Source organism: Strongylocentrotus purpuratus, unplaced genomic scaffold (genome assembly GCF_000002235.5).
Source record: "Strongylocentrotus purpuratus isolate Spur 01 unplaced genomic scaffold, Spur_5.0 spur5_scaffold_3, whole genome shotgun sequence".
NCBI classification, from domain to species: Eukaryota; Metazoa; Echinodermata; class Echinoidea; order Camarodonta; family Strongylocentrotidae; genus Strongylocentrotus; species Strongylocentrotus purpuratus.
The window spans coordinates 26,206,271-26,229,453 of record NW_022145609.1 but is presented as its reverse complement, the minus strand read 5'-3'; the positions used below and the strand labels follow the sequence as shown (position 1 = coordinate 26,229,453).

Here is a 23,183-nt window from a genome sequence, read left to right as displayed (position 1 = left end):
GCATTAACTCGAGCAAAATGGAAAGGATTTAACAATAAATGTTAATTATTATATGTACAGTATGTCAACTCTTCATTTGTTACAGAACCTTGTTAATTTTTTCCCAATGTTGCCTTCATTGCTTCACAACAAATTAACAAACATGCACGTGCAATGTGCAGATTTTACAAGTGCTTTAACCAGATAATGAAAATCACATAACACGTATCTATATCTATTTAGCTAAAAGTGAAATCAGAAATAAAATCACAATCACATTCAAATTGTAATGTGATTAGATATAATCTTACTTTGATCGAGTTCCTCATCTACATGTGGCTTCACAATGAAACGGTTCTGGGCAAACGATTCTTCAAAGTCCACCTTCGAATGCAAGATGACAAACAGATAAGGAGAATATTAATAACATTCACAAAAACAAACCTTAGAACTTACTTTTTCCTTAATTTATTGATTTATTTCTTGTGTATTCTTTATAAAGGGTACTCTATCAGGAGGGGGGGGGGGGGGGGGGGGGTTAAAAATCATTAAAAAATCCAAAGCATATTCAACTGCCATTTCACATTAAGAATTCATTGAGAAAGCTTTTTTCCAGAAAGTTTAAACAAAGTTAAAGCAAGGATGAATTCATTGTTAATACTAGAGAAATCTGACAGATTTAATTATCTTGTCATGACAATTATTTCAATTCATTTTGAACTATCATACACACCACCACAAAGAGGGTGCAATCATGACAAATATTTTATGATTGGCTTTTCTTTGTGAACAAAGATTTAGGAAGGTAATACTCAGTTTGTCCAAGTTTATGACTGGCCCCAGACTGACAACTGCCAGAATGGAAAATGAATTTTGCCCCATATGGCCCAAAATTGGTCAGTTTCAGTGGAGTTGGTTTGGAAACAATTTGGGGTTGTGACTGTGTATACTTACCAGCTGACTGATGGCTGCAGCAACTTGGTGGATATCATCAGTGAAGGCTTCTGTGATCTGAGGAATAAACAATAAATTCATTTCAAACAAAAATAAACAAGGGCATCCACATCCATTAACTTATGTAATCTGACGCCTTTTTTTGCATGAATTTTTTTTCATCTAACATATGTCTGCAAATTTGGTCAAACATCCCTGTCTCCCCCTTCAAATTATTTGCTGCTAGTCGAAAGGCTGCTAAGTACTGCATTGAAAAGTCATAGCTCTTACGGCCAGTTTGGAGGAAGTTGACAAAATGATCTAGCCCCATCCCTTGACACACAGCACATGTCCATTAAAATCTGATCTCAACTAGTTGTTTTTTTGCTACTGGGCTAAATCCTACCTTCTTGAAAATGGGTACATCAGCTCTCTGTGCTCGACATATCTCAGCAATATCGATGGCATTGTAGGCTGTCTGTACAGGGGAAAATGAGAGTTATTCATATTTGATTTGGTGTCTGTAAAATTTTTTTTTCTATCATCATCATTATCAGTAGTAGAAGTAGTAGTGGTAAAAGCAGTAGGAGTAGGAGTAGGAGTAGGAGTAGGAGTAGGAGTAGGAGTAGGAGTAGGAGTAGGAGTAGGAGTAGGAGTAGGAGTAGGAGTAGGAGTAGTAGTAGTAGTAGTAGTAGTAGTAGTAGAAGCAGTAGAAGTAGTAGCAGCAGCAGCAGCAGCAGTAGTAGCAATATTACTGTAATTATCATAATCATTATCATTATTAATATTATTACTATTATTAATAATATTAATAATGATTCTTTTAAAGACCGTCAATACTACTGGGCCAGAAGGGATTAGACCACACAGCGAGGTCACTGACAGGTGGCTATCTCATTAACTCAGCTCTCAACTAACATAAAAAAAGAGGATCGTGGGGGACCAACATGCACCGATTGGGGAAGTTTTCTATATAGAGGGAGCAAGTAGCTACAAGTAGGACAGTGGGGCTTTAATATTAATCCTTTTATTATCATGATCAATATCATCTAATCCTGGATACATGAACAGTCCTTTACCTTGTAGAGGGACTGCCAGTCTGTCATGGAGGCTTGTGCTTGCTGCATCTGCTTGAAGATTCTCTGAAAAAAAATCAAGACAAAATTTTAACCCATTGAGAACTTTTTTTTTATTTTTTAAACCGAACATGTGATGTAAGATCATATTCAACAAAGGAAGAAATAGACCTCAATCTAACAACCTTTAATTTACCAAGTTTTAGACAAAAGCTTAAGCTGTGCATCGGGTATCAATTTCATTGGAATAGGGGCCATTGGCTCTGATACGGGAGCAAACTGGTTTGTAATGTTTTGGGGTTGGGGGTTAAATTACTTAATTAAACAAAGATCTTTTTATTTTCATGCAGTAGTATACCTCCACAAATGGACAGTGAACATACAATTCTAATGACTACATGATCAAATGATAATATGCAATATTGAAGAACAAATACAAATACTCTCAGGGCCAACTAATCCTCTCGAAAGAACGTGTGGTGTTACCACGAACCCCAATCAAATCTATCCTCACCATGGAAGCCTTCAAAGATTAATCTAGTATATACAGTATAGTTAAACAGACAGTAATAATCAGTGCAAGGAATGTCTAATATAAAACACCAAAATGTGACTACTGGATTTGACAGTTTAATCATCTTGGTCACTGTTTAGCTTGCTGAAACAGATCATCAATTTTAAAAAAATCTTGCAAAATAGAAAATAATGAAGTATATTTACACAGATAAAAAAATAACACTAGGAGTAAAGTAAAGGCATCCTTGATGTGCAACTTTTGGTCAAATATAAAGAACAAGACAGAAATAATAATAATAATAATATTTGCATTTATATAGCGCTCATTACAGTAAATGTATCACAGCGCTTTACATATCATATACATATATAAGAATATCAATAACAAAATAACAATAACATTTTTGGATGCATTTTGAAGAAAACTGAACACATGAATACTTTCTTGCTTTGCCACCTACCGGAACATTCTTAACATTCTTGAGGCAATTCTGAAGTGACCCGGTGACCTCAGCGTTCTTAGGATTTAAGAAGAAAGAAACAGCTTCCTGGCGCTCTCGAAGAAGGTCCAGATTACGAGACGGCCGCAAGAACCATAGTCTGTAAACATATATCAGAGCAAACATGAAGCTTCATTAACAATAACATTTTTGATAGCAGCAAACCTTTACTTGATTAACTATTATAAATTTGAAATAAAGACTTAATTAATTTTGTATTTATGTACAATGATATAAAATTGTAAAATATATGAACAAAATTCAGACATTTACAAAATCGATGAGAAAAAGTGATGAAATATCAAAATTCTAAAATTGATTATCTATAACTGATTTATGAAATTAAAAAACATGAGTTTATTGCTCTATCTTCCAAAACGAAACAGCACCACCTCTTGTTAAAAATAGTACAGTCACTCTCCTGATATCTATATAATGTAAGAAGAGAATAGCCGATGAGTACATTTACCTCACTAGATGAACATAACATATCTGTCAAACCACTGACAACAATTATAATTCTGTAATTAGATATTAATATCAAGTAATTTATTTTTCATTCAACCTACAAGTGTTATAGAAATTGCTTCTGTCTAAATCTCACTATTAGATTGCAATGAGATAACCTAGAATAACTAGGAATACTTGTTCATCATGTATTAGTTTTGAATTACCCCATCTTTTGACCAAAGTCATGCAGGAGAACTCTTTTCTGAAAAAAAAATGTTTCCAATGCAGAATGACGGAGGAGTACAATGGCACTTTACAGAATACTACCTTCATACCTTTGTTTGTTTTACCTGACTGCTAAGAAAGCAATAAACAAAAAATGTAATTCTAAGATTTAAAAAAAAATGTTTTATCTATAAAAGAAGTATCCTAAGATCTACTACCTGTCAGCAAATATCACAGAAAATCACTCTTGCTGATTCCAGCCGATTGTTTTACAAAGAGGGCATAACAAATCACAGGGCTTTGATCTTGTACCAAATTTTGGATGAAATTTCTCTCTTTCTTACGGTAAATAAAAATGGGTTTAAAAAAAATCATGGTTAATCAACTGAAAGACTTTACAAACATCTTAAAATACATCCAATCAGGCTTTTTTTTGCCTTTCAATACAATGTGTATTCTTTTTTGAAGAAAAAAAAAATCACTTGTTCTACATTGTATTCTGTTAATATAAATCTATTGTAAAACTCATTAATTATATTTGTAATCTCACCAAAAAAGGATTAATATTTCCATTTCTTACAAAATATATATATTTTGTGTGTGTACACCACAAAAAGCCCGGCCTGAATGGATCGAGCTAATGAAATAAATGCACAGAAGCAGTGAGTGAATAAGCTCTGAAAAACAGAGAGCCCTGGACAACAAATGAGGAGCTCTAATTAAAGTTACCGGGTAAACAAAAATAATAATAATTAAACAAAATCACAATCTAAAAAATATCAAATGAACAAATGAACAAAATAACAATAAAAGAGATAAAAGTCAATGTGCTGAAATATGATTTGTTCTATAAGTCCACAAAGAACCTCACAAACAAACAAATGGTGCATTTTCAAACTCTTATTAAACCAATTCATAATTCATTTGGGTCTGGAGATGAAGTCTAAAGAGACGGAGGTAGGGGAGGAAGGGTAATTTTTGGCAGCATGAGCCAGCAAGGGGGATATCCACTCACCCCTGGTCCCAGTCATTAAAAACGGGGGAAGTACACTAATGAATGAAGCATGACTCACCTCAAAGAGTCATTCTAGCTGCGTGTTAAGACGCGAGACGCGGTACGTGACAAAGAAAGGGAAGAAATTAAATGAGGTGACTTGAGTCAGCCTTCTTGCATGGGCCTCCCCGGCTCAACTTTATCAAATTCTATGGATGACTTTATTTTTATTTTTTATTGATTAGCCATGCATATGACTCTTTTATAGATTTCTGCATATGGTCAAGTATTAACTTTTTCTTTTCTTCATATATCAAAAAAGTTTTGTTTTACCATCTTTTTTCTTCATTTTGTTTACTTTTGGTAAATTTTTAGTCCTGTAAAAGGAAAAAGGTAATTGTATTTGAAACAATTGCCAAGTGGTTTCTAATGAGGATATTGGAACAACTGTTTCAAGTGGAATCCGAGTTTCCAGTGGAAACTCAGTTGCCAATGAATTTCCATTGAAAACTAATAAGCCAGATTGTTTTTACAATGGAGAAATTGAATCTACTAGTTCCTGGAAAAAAAATTCTATTCAAAACAATTCAGTGGGATTATGAAATTATTTGACCCACGCATTTCCTGTGGAAAAAAAAGGTACAATAAGAAAGAATCAAATAGTTCAACGGAATCTAGAAAAGAAAAAGGGGAACAACAGTCACCCACCCCCCCCCACACACACACACACACGCATACACCCATGATTACCACCCCATGTAAGTTAGCAGAGCCATAGGCTTCTCTAATACCCTGTGGGTGGGTGAGTGAGTGAGTGGGTTGGGGTAAGTTTAAATCATTGTTGATGTTCTTTTTAATTGAACAAAAGTCACAAGAAAATTAAAAATACATGCAAATGCACAGGTATCAACAAATTCAACCTTAAGCTTAACTTTTAAAGGTAAATAAACAACTGTTTAAACCTAGCACAACCGCTTTGTACTTTGGAAAACAGTTAAGAAGTTAAAGTTAGTGGTTTGATTGTAAATCAGTAAGCAAATGAATCCAATTCATTATGACATTAAAAAGGGAAGTTTTATTACCCCCCCCCCACAAGTGATTCGAAAGCAAGACTAACAATAAACTTGTAAACTTTAAACATAGCAAAGAAACATCATAAGTTAATCATGAAATTCATGATAAAAAGAAAGTAACTAAACTTTACCTCATAAGCCTACTGCCAATGACTGATCTTGTTCTGTTCAAGATCCCTAAACATTGCAATAATTCATTAGCAAATAGGTGAAATATAATTCTATGATCAACATATCACCAGTTCATTATGAATTAAGTTCATCTTTTAACTCTTGTTTTAAAGAAAACTTTCTTTCAACTTTCCCAGTTAAACAAAAATGGACAGAAGACCAATCAATGATATACATGTAGATGTTAACATAATCTAAACTTAATCTGTAATTATTATTTGATAGATATATCTATAACTATTAATTTTCTCTCTTCTGTCTAATATTATTTGTTAATTTCTTATAAATACTTTTTTTTTCAGGGTCACTATTTCATTAATTCCTTAACAGTAAACCTACTTGTACCAATCAGTCCTTAATTACAAATTACAAAGTAGAATAAAGGAAACGTATGACAAACTTAAGATGATGCTGATGTTAGAAATTATGATTAATGCATTTAATAATGGAAATGATGATGATGGAGATGATGGAAGTTATAGTAATACAGTTGATGATTAAGTATGATCCTATTAATAAAAAAGAGCAATAAATTCCAATAAAGTTGTCTTTGTTATGGGGCCCTGATGAGAGAAAGATTGGATGGAGGGAACAAAATCTTAAATACATACAAAGAGTAAGAGAGGATGACAAATCTACCAATCATATTAGATACTAGATGCTAAATAACTTGAAACCTACCAAATAGACTTAGTCCCTCCTTAGCGCCACTGCCACCAGATTTATAGACGGATGGATGACTCTCCTTCTGGAAGATCTGAAGACTGCTGTATGTATTGACATCAATGCTTACCATATCGGACCTGAGACGGAGAGGGAGAGAGAGAGAGAGAGGGGGGAGAGATAGAGAGAGTAAGAAAGAGAGAGAGAGAGAGAGAGAGACAGAGGGAGAGATAGAGGGAGAGAGAGAGAGAGAGAAAGAGAGAGGGAGAGAGAGAGAGAAAAGAGAGAGCGGGAGAAGAGAGGACAAAGATGAAAAAGAAAGAGAACAAAGAGGTAAAAGGAAGAGAGAAAGATTTACGAGAACGAGAGAGAGAGATAGGGGAGAAAGGGCGAGAGAGAAAGAGGGAGGGAGAGAGAGAAAGGGGAGGGAGAGAGAGAAAGGAAGGAGAGAAAGGGAGAGAGAGAGATAGAGAGAAAGGGAGAGAGAGATAGAGAGAGAGAGAGGTGGGGGTAGAGAAAGACGGAGAAGAGAGAACGAAGATGAAAAAGGAAGAGAGAACAAAGAGGTAAAAGGAAGAGAGAAAGATTTACGAGAAAGAGAGAGAGAGAGAGATAGGGGAGAAAGGGCGAGAGAGAAAGAGGGAGGGAGAGAGAGAAAGGGGAGGGAGAGAGAGAAAGGAAGGAGAGAAAGGGAGAGAGAGAGATAGAGAGAAAGGGAGAGAGAGGTGGGGGTAGAGAAAGACGGAGAAGAGAGAACATAGATGAAAAAGGAAGAGAGAACATAGAGGTAAAAGGAAGAGAGAAAGATTACAAGAAAGAGGAGAGATAGAAAAAGAGAGTGGTGAGAGAGAAGAGTGAGAGAGATGGGATAGGTAGGAAGTAAAATATGCATGGTTTCAAATATAAAGGTTATTAAAAAGACCAATAGAATGAAGAACATAACAATTTTGACAATTTCAAAAGAACTAGACAGCTTTTTTCTTTTTTACAGCTCATACCACGGACTTTGCACTAACACTACCCCCAGTGGGGTGAACTTTATAGGGGTCTTCCCCTTACAAAGTGACGAAAGGGTAACAAGGCAGATGATTATGATTCAAGAAATTGAGAGGGAGGGGGCAAATACAAATTCTGACATTAGATACAGACGTTTACTTTCTCAATCTGTTAACAAGTCAACAATAAATGTTAAGAAAGACAGGAGGATATGATTGTGATGGCATTGTCTGTTTAGAGGCAGAAGGGGGGTAGCTTGTATACTTTTAACACATAGTTAACACCCTTCTGGCTCTCTGCAGAGGTTATATGTTTGGCAGGGAGCTCCTCTGTGATCTCAGTAGGGACTTCCCTTCATATTTGAGTGGTGATGATGAATGACAGCTAGGAAATGATCCATAACATGGGTTCTTCTCATCTCTCTCAGGCCTGTCAATCCCTCCCTCGGCCATCCCTTGCAGAGATGGGGGAGAGGTTTTCTTTGATTTTAGTGATGGCATCGATGATATGACAATTGATGGGTAGGTGATCATGAGAGAACAGGAGGAATAGAAGAGGAGGAATAGAAAAGGAGGAAGGAGAGGTAGGGGAGAGAGTGGGGGAGAGAGGGGAAGAAAGAAGAGGGAAGAAAGAAGAGGGGAGAAGGCAGGGGGTGTAGAGAGTGGGAGGGATTGTGGAAGAGAGAGTGGGATAGAGGGTGGGAGGAAGGGAAAATGAAAACTTGCAAGAGATGAGGTTTTTCATAGCAGGAAAGATGGAGAGAGGCGGGATGGGGGTATACATCTACATGTAGGGGAAAAAGATGAGATGCGAGAACATTCCAAGGACCTCAGAATGATGAGATCCTATCTTTAAACCTTTTTTAAAGATCTGTTCTGATCTTTCTAAGTGTCATTGATAAAGAACAATAGACGGTAATGCTAAAGTCTAAAGGCAAAAGTTGGAGGTTAAGAGTGAAGAAGTGCATGAGAGATAGGGAACAAGGCGAGAGAAGAGAGATAAGACGGAGGTATGAGATGGGGAGAAGAGATGGGACAGATATGATGATTCAGGGCAGATTACAATGACAAAGATGAAGAGAGCAAGACATGAAGGAAGAGAAAGTGAGAGAGAGAGAGAGAGAGAGAGAGATAGGGATACAGACAAGAGAAGAGGGATATGACAGAGGTATACATGAGATGGAGAGAAGAGATTGGACAGATATGATTTAGGGCAGATTACAGTGACAGAGATGAAGAGAACAAGCCGTGAGCGAAGGAAGAGGTAGAGAGAAGTGTGAAGAGAGTGAATGAGATATAGGGAACAAGAGGAGAGAAGAGAGATGTGACAGAGGTATACATGAGATGGAGAGAAGAGATGGGACGGATTACAATGTCAGAGATGAAGAGAGCAAGACTTGAAGGAAGAGAGAGAGAGAGAGAGAAGTGTGAAAAGAGTGAATGAGATATAGGGATAAAGACGAGACAAGAGAGATGTGACAGAGGTAGACATGATTCAGGGCAGATTACAATGACAGATCGAGATGAATAGAGCAAGACTTGAAGGAAGAGATAGAGAGAAGCAAATTCACAGAAGAGTACAGCAAATAGAGAGAAGGGGTATGCAAAGAAACAGTGTTTGGGAGAGATGGGCATGAAGAGAAATAGATAAATGAGGCTGATTAAGAAATTAACTGACATAAGAGTGTGTTTTTTTTAAATGAAAATAATAATAAGTCAGAAAGATGGGAAGAAAGAGAAATAAAAAAGGAGGCATGAGTTTGTAAAAGTTCTGAAAAGGTAAATCAAAAGTAATAAACGGCCGATGTTCAGTAGAGAAAGATAAAGAGTAACAGAAAATAAGAGAAAAGGAGAATGAATATGAATAAAAGAAAATAAATATATGCAGAGCGAAGGGGGAAGAGAGAGAGAGAGGGAGGGAGACAAGGAACAAGAGATGCACATATGGAGACACTGAGAGAGACAGAAAGACGGAGATGAAGATGGAAAGAGGAAGTCCATCCACGCTGGAGCAAAATGGGTTATTGATGAGGAGCATGCAAGCTGAGCCAACATCCCAACGGGGATTCCCTCTCATATCCCCTCAATCGTGTTGAGTGACAACGCGGAAATGATTTATAACGGATTCCTACCATCTCACGGAACCCAGCGACCCTTACTACAAAGGAGACAAAAAAAGTAGAAAAAACTAGCACAAATTTCTGAATGAAATTACCGCCAGTAATCTCCTCCGCACGCTACACTCTTTCCTTTTTGGCTTTCGAGTCACACTAACTTGGCCAAAATAAAATGCTGCCCTCGTATCCCACCCTGCCTCCTTTCCTCGTCCGTCAGTCACTCATTGAGTCACGCAATCCATCTCTAGAGTTCATAACCTTAGTTGAATGGGAAGCTATCTGCTGAGAGCCAGAAGGGCATTAATTCAAATTCCTTAAAAAAATACTAATGGTGTACCAAGATTCTTTTGATAATTTGCGGTAATCTCTTCATTTGCTTTAATTCTTACTAAAAACACCCTTCCCACTAAAAAAAACTGTCTGAAATGCCCCCATGTATGAATAATATGTGTTTAAAGGCCTACATTAACTACACTTATACAATTTTCTGCATTATTTATTCATAAAAAGTCATTAAAAGTGTTACTTCTATACAAAGATTACAAAGCTCTTACATAGCAAGAGGTTCGTCTATATTCAAAGCAAAGAAAGTGTACATGTATCAAATAACAGAATTTTTGCTTACAAATCATGCCCTCAAATGTATATTGATTGTGTCTAAATAAAAAGAAATATTCAATGCCACTACAACAAATCAGGAAATGGGAAACCTCTGTTGAGGCAGAGGTTTTTGTTCTTCTGCTCTCAATGAAACTTAGTTTAAGTGAGTCTGGAGTAAGAAGACTACCCCTTTTATGGGGAGAGGTGGAGAAAGAAGGAGGGGAGTGATGACAAAGTGAAAGAAAAAAGAGAGATGAAGAGAAAGACAGTAGGGGAGATGGAGAGAGGGGTGATGTAAAGGTGAAAGAAAAGAGATGAGAAAGAAAGGGAGATTGGGAGAGATAGAGTGATAGAGAGAGAGAGAAAGAGAAATGGAGAAATGGAGAAATGGAGAAAGAGAGAAAGAGAGAAGAGAGAGAGAGAGAGAGAAAGATAAAGCGAGAGAGAGGGTGGAAGAGAGAGAGAAAGAGAGATGGAGAGAGATGGAGAGAGAGAGAGAGAGAAAGAGAGAGAAAGAGAGAGAGAGAGAGAGAGAGAGAGGGAGAGAAAAAGAGAAAGAGAAAGAAAGAGAAAGATGAGGACAGTCTACATGCATGCATAGCTCTCACAATAAATCTTATTGTCATCTCAAGGATGGAGTAATAACTACTTTCATCTTGAAGGACAGGTAACCAGGATGGCTCTTAAACTCCCCCAATCAGATCAAGATGTGAACACATTAAGGGTAACCTGGAGGCAAAGACATAATAGCAAATAGAAATACCCCCTAGACTTTAGATTCTCATCAAATGATTGGCCGACTGCCCATCAATCATCTGCCGTTTCAAAATCTACATCATCAGAGGTTTGGAACTAGCCATTTCTTACAGATTGTTCAAATATAATGAGAAACAAAACCAGAAGTTTTTTTAAACCAACAAAGCTTAAAAATAAAGCACAGCAACAAAATAGAGCGGTCATTTACATGTAAACTTTTATCTGTAGGAGAGAGAGGGACTTGGTAAATGCACGTAGGGACGATTTTGGAAACTTAATAATCTTATGTTAGAGACCAAACCAGCATAGTGCCCCGTAAACGCATGAATAACTATTCTACATTACCTACATGAGGTCCCTCTGATACGATTGAGAGACTGGAGTCCACAAGAGATTAATACAAGCAAAACTAATTGCCTCCTTAGCACTACAGTAAAACTGTAAAAAACTGTGACTGAACCTAATACTAACAAAAACAGTTGGATTTAAACATTGCTATTTTCCCAGGATAAAAAGTCACAAATACTTTTCTTACACCATCTTTAGTCCCAATAATTTTATGTTATTATTAAAAGCATCTTCACTTCTGATGTGCTGTGAACTTAATTTCCCTGATAAGGCGTATGTTTCAATGAAGATCTTGGATAGTGAGACACACAAATAGACTATGCAATCCTTTCTTAAATGTAACTTGCAAATCCTGAAAAAGATGATTTTATTATCATTTGGCAGTTTCTTGTGTACACAAAATAATGTTGTGTAGCTCTTACAAGCACTCAAGATAATCTTTACAATTTTTAGTCCATGTAGTTTGCATATGTAAACAAACCACTTTCATTCAATAGCAAACAAAAGTGTCAACCGAAAATGAAACAACGTTGATTGGTGTTGTTGCCACTTCCTTGTTTTTCACCTGCATGCACAAAAACAATCCTTTATAGAAACTAAAAGACAGCACATATAGAACAAAAAAATTAAAATGGGTTTTTCCCGGTATTCCTAATCAAGGGACAACAAAGATCGATCAGTGTTTTTTTCCACTTCTTTTTTCTTCCTGTTATTGATGTTGTTGTGACCTTCAACTTTTGACCCAATTTAAATGAAATTAATCATCACTATCGCCAGAATAGAAACATTTTTACCAAAAGCTATGGCGTTGACCATCCAACCAAGCCTGTGGTTAAAAATGAATAGCCAAAATTTCAGCAATAATAATAATAATAATACATGAGATTTATATAGCGCCACTATCCACTTTAATTAAATGGTCAAGGCGTTTCAAAATATTAGGGAACACCTTACATCATGACAAAGAATCGTGTACATTAACATAAGAAAGAAAATGCAAAAAAATGAAAGAATGAATGAATGTCTGTCTTCAAAACGTGAAATTGAACAAATGGAACAAATAAAGACATCCCAGAGGATAATGCATTCCATATTCTTAATATTCTATGTTTAACCCGATGACCACTGAATTCTCTAATTCTCATTGACATAATACAGGGATCACCCGGTTCCAGTAAGCAGAGGGTTTATATATCATCTGCTTTGAGCCATAAGGGCGTTAACTCCCTATCATTTTTATAAAGGTACCTGCCCTTCTAGTGCTCTGCATACGATATACCAATAGCATATATCATATTCTATATAATAATATTAACATGCAGATTATGTCATGTATTGATTTTGTTATTGTTTGTTATTGCTATTTTTGTTATTGTTTGTGAAAAGCAATGGAGAAAATAAAATATCATTGAAAAAAAAAAATATCAGAACCTGCCAAAGAATAATGCTGCTTTCCATGTTCTTAATTTCTACAAAATATATTATTTCCTAAGAGCTAGAAGGAGGTAATCCATAAAACAATGTCCTTCTGACTGCCTCGGTATTATAATAAATGTGTTATGGATATTCCTGACTCATCAGTTCCTAAAACTGGAAGGAAACTTTGTTGGTGGTCAAGAATCATGCGGAAGTTTCACATGTTAAAAATAGTTTCTGCTCTGGGATTTCAAAAGAAAGATGATAAATTTTGAGTGATGATGTGATGATGGACTGTCAAGTGCATGTCTTAGTGATAAAGAGATAATTGAAAACAATCCATGCTCTACAAAATGTTGAACTTGGTGGAAGAAAAATTATCAAACGTGAACATCCCTCACGCAATTTTACTTGTTTTCTTCGAACCATCCATAATTTTATCTTTCTTCCTTCCTTTCTTAGCTCTGACATTTAAAGTGACACCCCCCACCCTCTCTATCTCTCTCCATCTGTGCCCTTCGATTTGTTCATGGAAGCGGTGACTCAATATAAGACCATCACCATACAAAGTAAAATGATATTTAGGAAACAGTGGTGAGGTTGTGTAGAGGTCTGTATGAATGAGGAAGTTACAAAAGAACAAAAAAACATTGGATAATTATTTATTTCAGGCATTGGTTTTGACTCACTTTCCTATTAAAATATTGGGATGTACAGCAGGAAACAATGTTGGTGGTTGGGAGATTCAGGAAATGCGATGTGTCATAAACAAGGCACAGAATATGAAGGATATTTTTTGTCTCTAATTTCTCCACTTATGAATTTCTTTCTTTTTTTCTTCCACTTTTTTCTAATCCTTATAGTACATATGGCCCCTTCCCCCTTCCTCCCACACTCCCCCTCTCTCTCTCTCTCTATCTGTGTCTCTTTCTTTCTATGTCTTTCTCTCTCTCTCTCTCTCTCTCTCTCTCTCTATCTATCTGTGTCTCTCTCTTTATGTGTCTTTATCTTTCTCTGTCTTTCTCTCTATCTATGTCTCTCTCGTTATGTGTCTTTATCTTTCTTTCTCTTTCTATCTGTCTTTCTCTCTTATCTGCTTCAGTCATTGGTTATTTGCCATCATGTCAAAAATGTCAATATAAATATATATTTTTTATTGTTGGGAATAATAATAATAATAATAAAATGAATTTTTAACGCCCTTGAGCTGATTTTTTGAAAATCATTGCGATTGGCACATAACCTTTTTTCCCCCTGACTTACAAGGAAAATGTCTTGATGTTCAGGACCGGACTGGAAACATCAGATCGCTCCAACTCCACTCCGATCCTCTTCTTCTCCAAGAACTTCAGAAGTCCTCCAGTGGCACGGATCTACAAGGATGGAAATGAGTTGAGATTAATCACATATGAAGGGAAAAAAAAGACTGATTATTAAGTATTAGGCGTCCCCTGTGCCTGAGAGGCGAACAGCGAACAAAATCAATGTAACCCTCGCGTCTCTCCTCTCGGTATGACTGATTGGGGTGTGCAGGTGGACCACTACACCGGGGTTTTCCCCTACTCTTGTGCGAATAGTGCAGTGGGTTCTTTATGTGCAAAGGTGGTGACTCTCCTCTACAGGGGGCTTCCATTTAATGTCCTATCCGAGGGATGGAAAATGATAATTGGCTAGTTTTGACCATCAATTTTATGATAGTAATAATGTTCTGTGTATACCATTACCATTACTATTGAAAATTTGCAAGATGGATCAAACTATCATCAGTATCATCATCATCAGTGCCATACTTATCGTTACATCAATTATAATCGACGTCTACCATTAATTGTGCGATTTTTAACACTTTAAAATATTGCACTTAGTCTTAAACAACAATTTCATATCCTTTTAGATAAGAGTGCTCGGAGTGAGAGATTGAATCTGGGTAAGCAAATAAAAAGGCAAAATAAATTACTTTTATGCATCATTGCTCTAAATTCTTGTGGGTAATACTTGGTTATTACTGCATTAAAAAAAAGACTCTGAAGTGATTACTATATCACCTTAATACCTCATATAATGCACTGGAAGTAGTATTCATCTGGTATTTTGAGCATCCTCTTTTCCACATATATATGTAACCTTTATCATCTCACTCTCCCCCCCCCCCCCCCATGAAAAAAAATTGGATCTTGTTTGGAGGAAAAGGAATAACGGGCATAAATAATAAATCTTTCGTCCTCGCTTTGAACAGGTTGACAAGCTACCCATAATCCTTGGCAAATCACTCAAAATTAGACATATCCTTGTTGAGCACGCTGGAAACCACAGGGCGCTAATCGCTCAACGGGATCTAGCAACGGAGACCTTATCCTTTTACAAACTAGAAAGAAAATCGGTTAGCGGGATATCATCTTTTTGAAGTGATGAATCAACGCTATTGCACTGTCAATCATGCTATAAATTGCTTATTGGCTTTACACAGTTATAAACTAATAAGATTATTGTTTGTTTTTCTTTATCTTTTAATAAAATCAATTATTATTGGACTTCACCTTGGAATATGCAGACAGTGACATCAGATTTCCCTAAGAACTATTTCGGGTAAGACCTAGTCATATTTGATTCAGGAAATCTTTTATAAAGAACATGATCATTTGAAAATGAAGGTGAATTAGGTTTAGTAATTTTCGGAAAAAGAGCAAAAGATAAATCTAAGAATGTAAGATTCTTGTGTATTGCGTGAGAAGTGGTTTTAAAAATGTGAATGACATATACTTCCATCTCCTAAAGAAAAAAACATATCTTGCAGCATATTTCTTTCCCTTCTTCATTCCTTATGTTTCTATTCCCAATATTTTATTGATTAACCTGCTTTTTTTCAAGACAATTTTTTAATTCATTAAAAACATTACCTATTTAGTTGCAACTTCTATTCACAATCAATTCTCTCTTTCTTCTGTTTTTGTTTGCTCCCCCCCCCCCCATATCTCTCCATTTCATCCCCCTCCCCCCTCTCTCTCTCTCACCCTCCCTCTAACTATCTCCCATTCTCTCTCTCATTTCCACTTCATCTCTGTATTCCCCCCTCTCTCTCTCTCTCTCTTTCTCTCTCTCCCGCTTCTTCCAATTTTGTCTATCTCTATTCGATCATAACAGCAACAAAGGAAGAAGTAAATCAGGTCTTCCTCTTTTAATATCTTCTGTCTTAGTGGGACCAGCTGTTCAGATTTCCAAGACTGAATCTTTTGCCAAAAAAATTGCTTCAAACCAACTCTTTTCCAGGGTTGCCGACATTTGCGTGTAAAATCCAATTAAATTGTGACATCTTATGGCAGGGCACTCAAACAAATAGGCAATGTTAATTGAATGAATATGCCTCGTCTCTTGTCAACCTATAATTATTTATATATTTCTTGTTTCAATTTATTCCTGCTTGTATTTGCTTTTCATCCATCTCTCTCTTGTTTTCCTTTTTCTCTTTCCCCTTATCCTGTCTCTCTCACATCTGCTTCTTTGCTACCTCTGATGAGTTCCACATTCAGATGAATGAATCTTTCTTCAAAATTATTATCATCTCTTCTCTTTCCTTCTCTTTCCATTTGACATTTTAGAATTTTTTTAAAATGTGTTTATTTTGGAGAACAATACCAGGTTACATTTAATCAAAATCAAAGTTTCCAAAGGTTTAATTGAAATAATCCTTTATTTCACTTACTTAATTTGTGATTTATCCTTTTTTTTGTTAGTGCCCAAAGAACTAATCCCATACAAAACTAGACAGACAACGAACAGTTTAACCTACATATATCATCAAAAGTTTATTCTTATTACTTTTGTAGTGTTACATGTAGAAACAAAATATTCAAAGTTGGATAACTTACACATCTCCATTCATCTCAAAAATTCTCTCCTTACAATCTATTCATATCACTTTCACTCGCCGGCGTGTCAGACTGACGTTTGCGTGTAAAGTTTCCATTAAATTACGCCATTCTACAGCGAAACGCTTCCTGTAATTTTGAGTGACACACTCCTGGCGGTTTAGAAATTCTTAGAGAGTGATCTAAAGGTTTAGTGGTCAGTGAATATGTTCAACTTCTTGTTTCATCACTTACACTATTTTAAAGGCATTAATACCTTAAAAATATTGACAATTTTAACATTTAGGTATAATAATATAATAGTTCTGTTTTAAAGTATAGATGATATTGATGTTTTGGGCAATGTATGAAAATATAATTTGCATACATGCACTTTTTTTTTCTTTTCCAAAAAAGGATAAAATCTAGCTGTTCAAAACTGTAGAAAAAGAGTCAAGCATATTGTGTTCTGAGAGGCAAAAGTCATTAAACTCTGATAAAAGCTCTTATTGCATTTCTAGCTCTTAAATGATGACATTAACATTAAAGTAGGAATCACCTGTCATTAAAGCTATTTATAATCACTTGTTTATAGGTATGCACTTTGATAGAATCAATTAACTAAATATAAATCACAGTAATTTGTTATCAAATAAAATTGTGAAATGTCAATCAAAAAGAATAAAAACATTGCAGTATCAATTATCCCTTGTGCTTGTAAACAGAATTTATCACCCAGGAGTGACCAAAATAAGAGAAATGTGATTAATTTCCTAGAATTTCCACCCTTCAATTAGGGGATGATTTGTCTACGGGTCATTTCTATCAGCTGTTGCAATCACATCAGAGACAGACGAAATGCAAGGAAGCAGTGTGAAAGGTATATCCCATCCTACAACCCATACAGATTAATGCATACATGCTACTTTATTTACCTTAAATTACAGTGAGTTATGCCACTTTCTGTTCACTATGAATGCCATTTTAATAAGTAATGTTATCTAGTAGTGATAATAATAGATATTATCTAAGTTTTCTAGTAGTGATATTATAGATACTGTCTAAATTTCTAGGGCTAACCAAAATAGGTGGAACGTTTGTCTTAATTTGTATATGATTTTCAGTATCCCTAAGCTAATTCATTAACTTATAAATAAACTCAAAGAAAATTACAAATGCATATGTATAATACATTCTTTTAGATGCTCAATAATAACATTATGCCTGAAATGGCAATATCCTTGTCCAACAATATAAGATATCTTTATGTATAACAAGACTATTCTATCAAAGTTTACTCTGAAAATTAAATAACACCTCTATTTACAAGTATTTCTTTCCTTGGCTCCAAAGAAAGTGAGTACATGCTTATAGCAATAAGTGGAGGGACTTTCATATTTACATCATATCTCATGGACGACATCATATCTAAATGAAATCAAAATTGCATATAACACAAGTTCCCAAGTACTTAATGATACCCTTGGTAGACTTCATATGTAATTTGGGCATTCTTTTAACAAGTTTTTAGAATATTTCTGCCCATAGTTCAGCGACTTCTTTCCTAACTAAAAACCCTTGGGGGTTTCCTTTAGATGTTGAAATAGTTCTCTGAATAAAGTTACAAGATTAATCATTTTCACGAAGCTCCAGTTTGGCCTGATAGTGTGATTAATGCGATGAAGAGTCAATGAACTATGGTATCCTTCACACAGTTACATGGAATTCAGCAGGATATCCTATTATTTTCTATCCATGGAGTGACAAAACAGAACTTTGACATAGATTTGGAGGAAAGAAATAACTATATCTTTGCCAGACACAGTAATATGATTTTCATATGGTATTGTGAAACTTGTGAAGATAATTAAGCCTTTTTTATGAAGTAAAAGTAATCATGTTATTACATTATCATTACCCAGTATCCAAGATGCATGTAACTTAAAGGCATCTTAAGATAAACTTGAATTCTGTAGACTGTTTTCATGCAATATTTCCGAATCCAACAATCTAAAAACATTATTCCTTTTCTTTTCTTTTTTCTTGCTACAAAATGTGTGAGTAATATCAGGCTTCCTTCTCACATAACTAACAATATTCATTAATTAGACTTGCAATATATAACATTTTTATATCAACATATCCTAAGAGATAATTACAATATTTTTGTCACCATCTTTTGACAGGGGGACACTCCTTTCTCATAAAACAGATTCAATAGTCATCAATTAAGGCCATCAGCATCCATGTCAGGATGTGAACATATCTTGAAGAGATAATAGCTGTAGCTTTGTCACCATCTTTTGATAGACGAACACCCTCCTCTCATAAAGAAATGCAATAGTCATCATGACAATCAATTATCTCTACATACGAATACAACCTAGTGATAATTACTTTAGCTGTGTTAGTATTGACTTGTTGTATGCTTAGATATAAACACTACCCGAAGAGATAATTACAGCATCTGTATCACGATGTTTAGAAAGTGAAACACCCCTCTACTCATAAAGAAATGCAATAGTCATCAATGAAATCAAACAATTATCTCTACATATAAATACAACCTAGTGCTAATTGCTTTAGCTGTGTTATCGTCTTATTGACTTGTTGTATGCTTAGATATAAACACTACCCGAAGAGATAATTAAAGCATCTTTGTCACGATCTTTAGAAAGTGGAACACCCCTCTCTTATAAACAAATGCACTAGTCATCAATGGGAGTAAATCATTATCTCTACAAACATGTATGAATATTATCTAAAGATAATCACGTTAGTTGTGTCATCGTCTTATTGACCTGTCCAGTCTTTAGATGTGACCGCTACCTTAATAGAGATAATTACAAATATTTGTGTCACTATCTTTTGACAGTGGAACACCCCTCTCGTCATCAATGGTAATAACTCATTATCTATGCGTATGAATACAACCTAAACATAATCATGTTAGCTGTGACACTGCCTATTGACTTGATGTTAACTCTTTCTTATCTAAGAGATCATTACAATATCTGTGTCACTATCTTTTGACAGTGGAACACCCCTTTCTCACAAAGAATGTAAGAGTCATCAATTAAAGATATGACTAGCCTGTCACAGCATACCGTCCGCATCCTAGTGGGTAATTATTGCGCTAATCAGGATAATCTAATCTGGTGATTAAGTTCTTAAATGGATCAAGTCTTTAAGAAGCAAGCAGGGTGGTTTTCCTCTGGTTTCTTGTTCAAAGAATAAATTTATATGGGATTACCCTCTACTGCAGCCATTGCTGCAAAGTTAAGAAGCTGTATTAATCTATCATTCAATATATTTGAGTCATTAAATGAGAGAAGAAAAATTGTTCCATTTCTTACAAAATACAATGAAACTTTCAAAGACATATTAGAGTCAGCAACACACTTCCAACAAAATACTTTATTCCATTTCTTATTTCTTCATTACAATATCTGTGTCATAGACACCTTTATTCATCTTTTTTCCAATATTTGCCAAATTAAAGACTCTTGAAGTTGATGATATCAATATTCTACAAATTGCATTTTTTAATGTTCCATTTACAAAATGGTGAACTACCTTCATACTTCTCGAATAAAGATGAACACAGTTTAATATTCCACTAGACAAACTGACAGACTCCATCTAAGAAATTTGAAAACTGTATTAGCCCTCAAATTCATTTGACACACCGGCACAGATACATGTACCGTAACTCACAACGGTACCCATCCTTTGATCAATCTACAAACTAGGAGGGGCACGCAACTGTACCCAACCTTTACTGGAGGGGTGAATAAATGTACCCACCCTTCCTCATTTGACAGTCGGTTGTTACTTTTTTTCTTTTCTTTAATTTTTACTCACCAAAACAATTAGAAAGAGGGAATACCCTTCCTGAATAAACTGATGACTATATGTACATTAAGTTCTCACATTCTATGTAATATCATTTCATCCATGACTCCTCTGTAAAAATTAACACCTGTACACAAAAAAGGGTTTTAAGTTATCCATCACATTCTGTTAAAAATCAAACAGAATCAACACCAGGTGATTCTTATTATACAGTAGGCTTGCGGGTGCACCATGTGAGAGAGAGAGAGGGAGGATTGAGAAGTCCTGAAAAGGACTCTCGGTAATCTTTCTTGAGGGTGTGTAGTCCTTATTTCCTTGATTCTTATTATCTTAAACATTGTACAGTAAATGAAATTTTAATCAATAACCGGAGAATATAAGATTGAATTCTGTCGCAAAATTCAGGCAAGGGATGGAGTATGAAACTTTGAGACATGTCACATTAATAGAAATGCTCTATGTTTGTTTTAATTTTTTTATTGTGAAAGGGGATTCTACTAGAGTATTCTTGTAGCATGTTGCAAGTGGTAAAGGTGAAAGTTACGAGCACCTTTTAATTATTTTTGCCAAATATTGTAATAGCCTGCATCAATGTTTAGCCAAATTGAGCTGTATTCTTCATCAGTCTTCCCTCAATTCTAATATTTTGACTCATGTGAACCATTAATGAAGAAGGTTATCAAAAGCACTCTGCATACATATAATACTCCTCTGGCTCTTCGCAAACAATTTAATGTAAAAAGGTGAGAAAGCAAAGATGAAAGAGGTGGGATATTCATCTAACAAGTAGGAGTAATAGTTAGAAGATTATTCATACCCTTACCAAGTTCTGTAATTTTTCAAGTACATTAAAAAAAAAATGATTTGTCCAGATTTATGTTTCTTGATACTTAAGCTAACCTCAAAAAGTATTCAAGAAGGCCCTATTTCAACCAGTCCACTTTTCATTCTTGAGTTATGAAAAACACAAAAACCATCAAATTTACACAGGGTAAGAATAATTTAGTTGTTAACTCTATAGATCACTGGGGGATAGTCAATCCTAACAGTCATATCATTGGATGCATCTATCAGCTTTACCACAGGTTTACTATGAGGCGTCAATGCTTAATTGCTAATTGACCACTTGTTTAAATTTAACTCAGTTAGTGATTTAATCATTTTTAAGCACACCCTAGTGGTGTGGGTTAATGACTTATACCAAGGGTGTGAGTGGTCATCCAGTCATTTCTCTCTTTCTATCCTCCTCTCTCTCTCCCTCCCCCTCTCTTTCTCTCTTTCTATCCTCCTCTCTCTCTCTCCTTCCCCCTCTCTCTCTCCCTTCCCCTCCCCTCTCTCTCTTTCTATCCTCCTCTCTCTCTCCCTTCCCCTCTCTCTCTCTCTCTTTCTATCCTCCTCTCTCTCCCTCCCCCTCTCTTTCTCTTTCTATCCCCCTCTCTCTCTCCCTCCCCCACTCTTTCTCTCTTTCTATCCTCCTCTCTCTCTCCCTCCCCCTCTCTCTCTCTCTTTCTATCCTCCTCTCTCTCTCCCTCCCCCTCTCTTTCTCTCTTTCTATCCTCCACCTCTCTCTCTCCCTCTCTCTCTTTCTCTCGCTCTCCCTCTCTGTCCCTCCCCTTCCCTTTCTCTCTCTCTTATCTCTCCTCTCTCTCTCTCTCTCTCTCTCTCTCTCTCTCATCCTCCATTGACTCTCCTCACCCTATATTGTGTATGTCCTCACACCTGCATCTTTCTCATCCTTTTCCAAATCTCACTCCCAATTTCAAGGAATGCAGGAAATGAAAAGTGCTACAAATTGACCATAACATTATTAAATTAATAGTCCCACCCTTTGTCCTTTCCGCCTTATCCAATCAATATTTCCATGCAACTTGACCAAAATTTAAAGGGATTTTGTAGCTTTGCAACATTTTAGAAAAGCAGTTGCCAGAAAAATGGCATGCCACTAGGCAGTAAATGTAGCGTGCCCAGCAGAAAGATGATTACCTGTGACCAATCCAGTCATGATAAAAATGCCTTAATTACAATAATTCAGCCATAAACACAAACATGCTGTCTACTCATAGCTGAAGGGTCGTTAGTTAACTCATATGATTCCACACAGGGTTAATGTCCTTCTGGCTCTCAACTGAAAAAAATAGAGGTATGATTTAATCATCCTATAAATACAAAGATGAATCAATTCACATTGGTTGCCCTTATTCCAATTTTGTGTTCTTTTGAGGTTGGTCCAGATAACTCTAGATCAGTCCAGTCTTAATAGCAAGAATCCATTAGAGCAATTGAATGTCTCCTAGTATATTGACCTTTCCCCACACACTCACCACTGAAGTTTGTTACCGGTCACCTGATCGATATCGCCAAAATACAGAACATCGCCCTCGTGGGTTGAGAATTGAGACATCAGCCTAAATAGACTTGGACAGGTCGTTATTAACCACTATACACCAGAGAGGCGTGTTCAGGAACAAATGAGGTCAGAGAAAGACGTTTAGAAAGCAAGGTATCGTAATGTCTTAATCCTCCACATGAGGATATAGCGGTGCATGCATCAGACAAGGGGGGACATTAGGACTCTAGGAGAGGGGGCCCCCAGGTGAGGAATTCTGGGAGGGGTTATGGTTTGCAGGTGACCGTTGTTTGAAGTCAATGGAAAGAAAGATGTCAAAGTTTT

At 35.9% G+C, this 23,183-nt stretch overlaps 1 protein-coding gene across 1 annotated transcript in view; it reads right to left on the bottom strand.

Moving 5' to 3' along the window:
- Positions 1-23,183, bottom strand: part of LOC586390 (mutS protein homolog 5-like) — a 90,324-nt gene that overhangs the window by 10,682 nt on the left and 56,459 nt on the right. Inside the window, exons 5-12 of the mRNA XM_030996261.1 lie at positions 14,076-14,185; positions 6,599-6,720; positions 5,878-5,923; positions 2,966-3,104; positions 1,992-2,054; positions 1,319-1,390; positions 934-990; positions 291-363 (exon numbers count right to left, since the gene is read on the bottom strand). Coding sequence (XP_030852121.1) covers positions 291-363; positions 934-990; positions 1,319-1,390; positions 1,992-2,054; positions 2,966-3,104; positions 5,878-5,923; positions 6,599-6,720; positions 14,076-14,185 — 682 coding nt within the window. The remainder of the gene's footprint in view (positions 1-290; positions 364-933; positions 991-1,318; positions 1,391-1,991; positions 2,055-2,965; positions 3,105-5,877; positions 5,924-6,598; positions 6,721-14,075; positions 14,186-23,183) is intronic.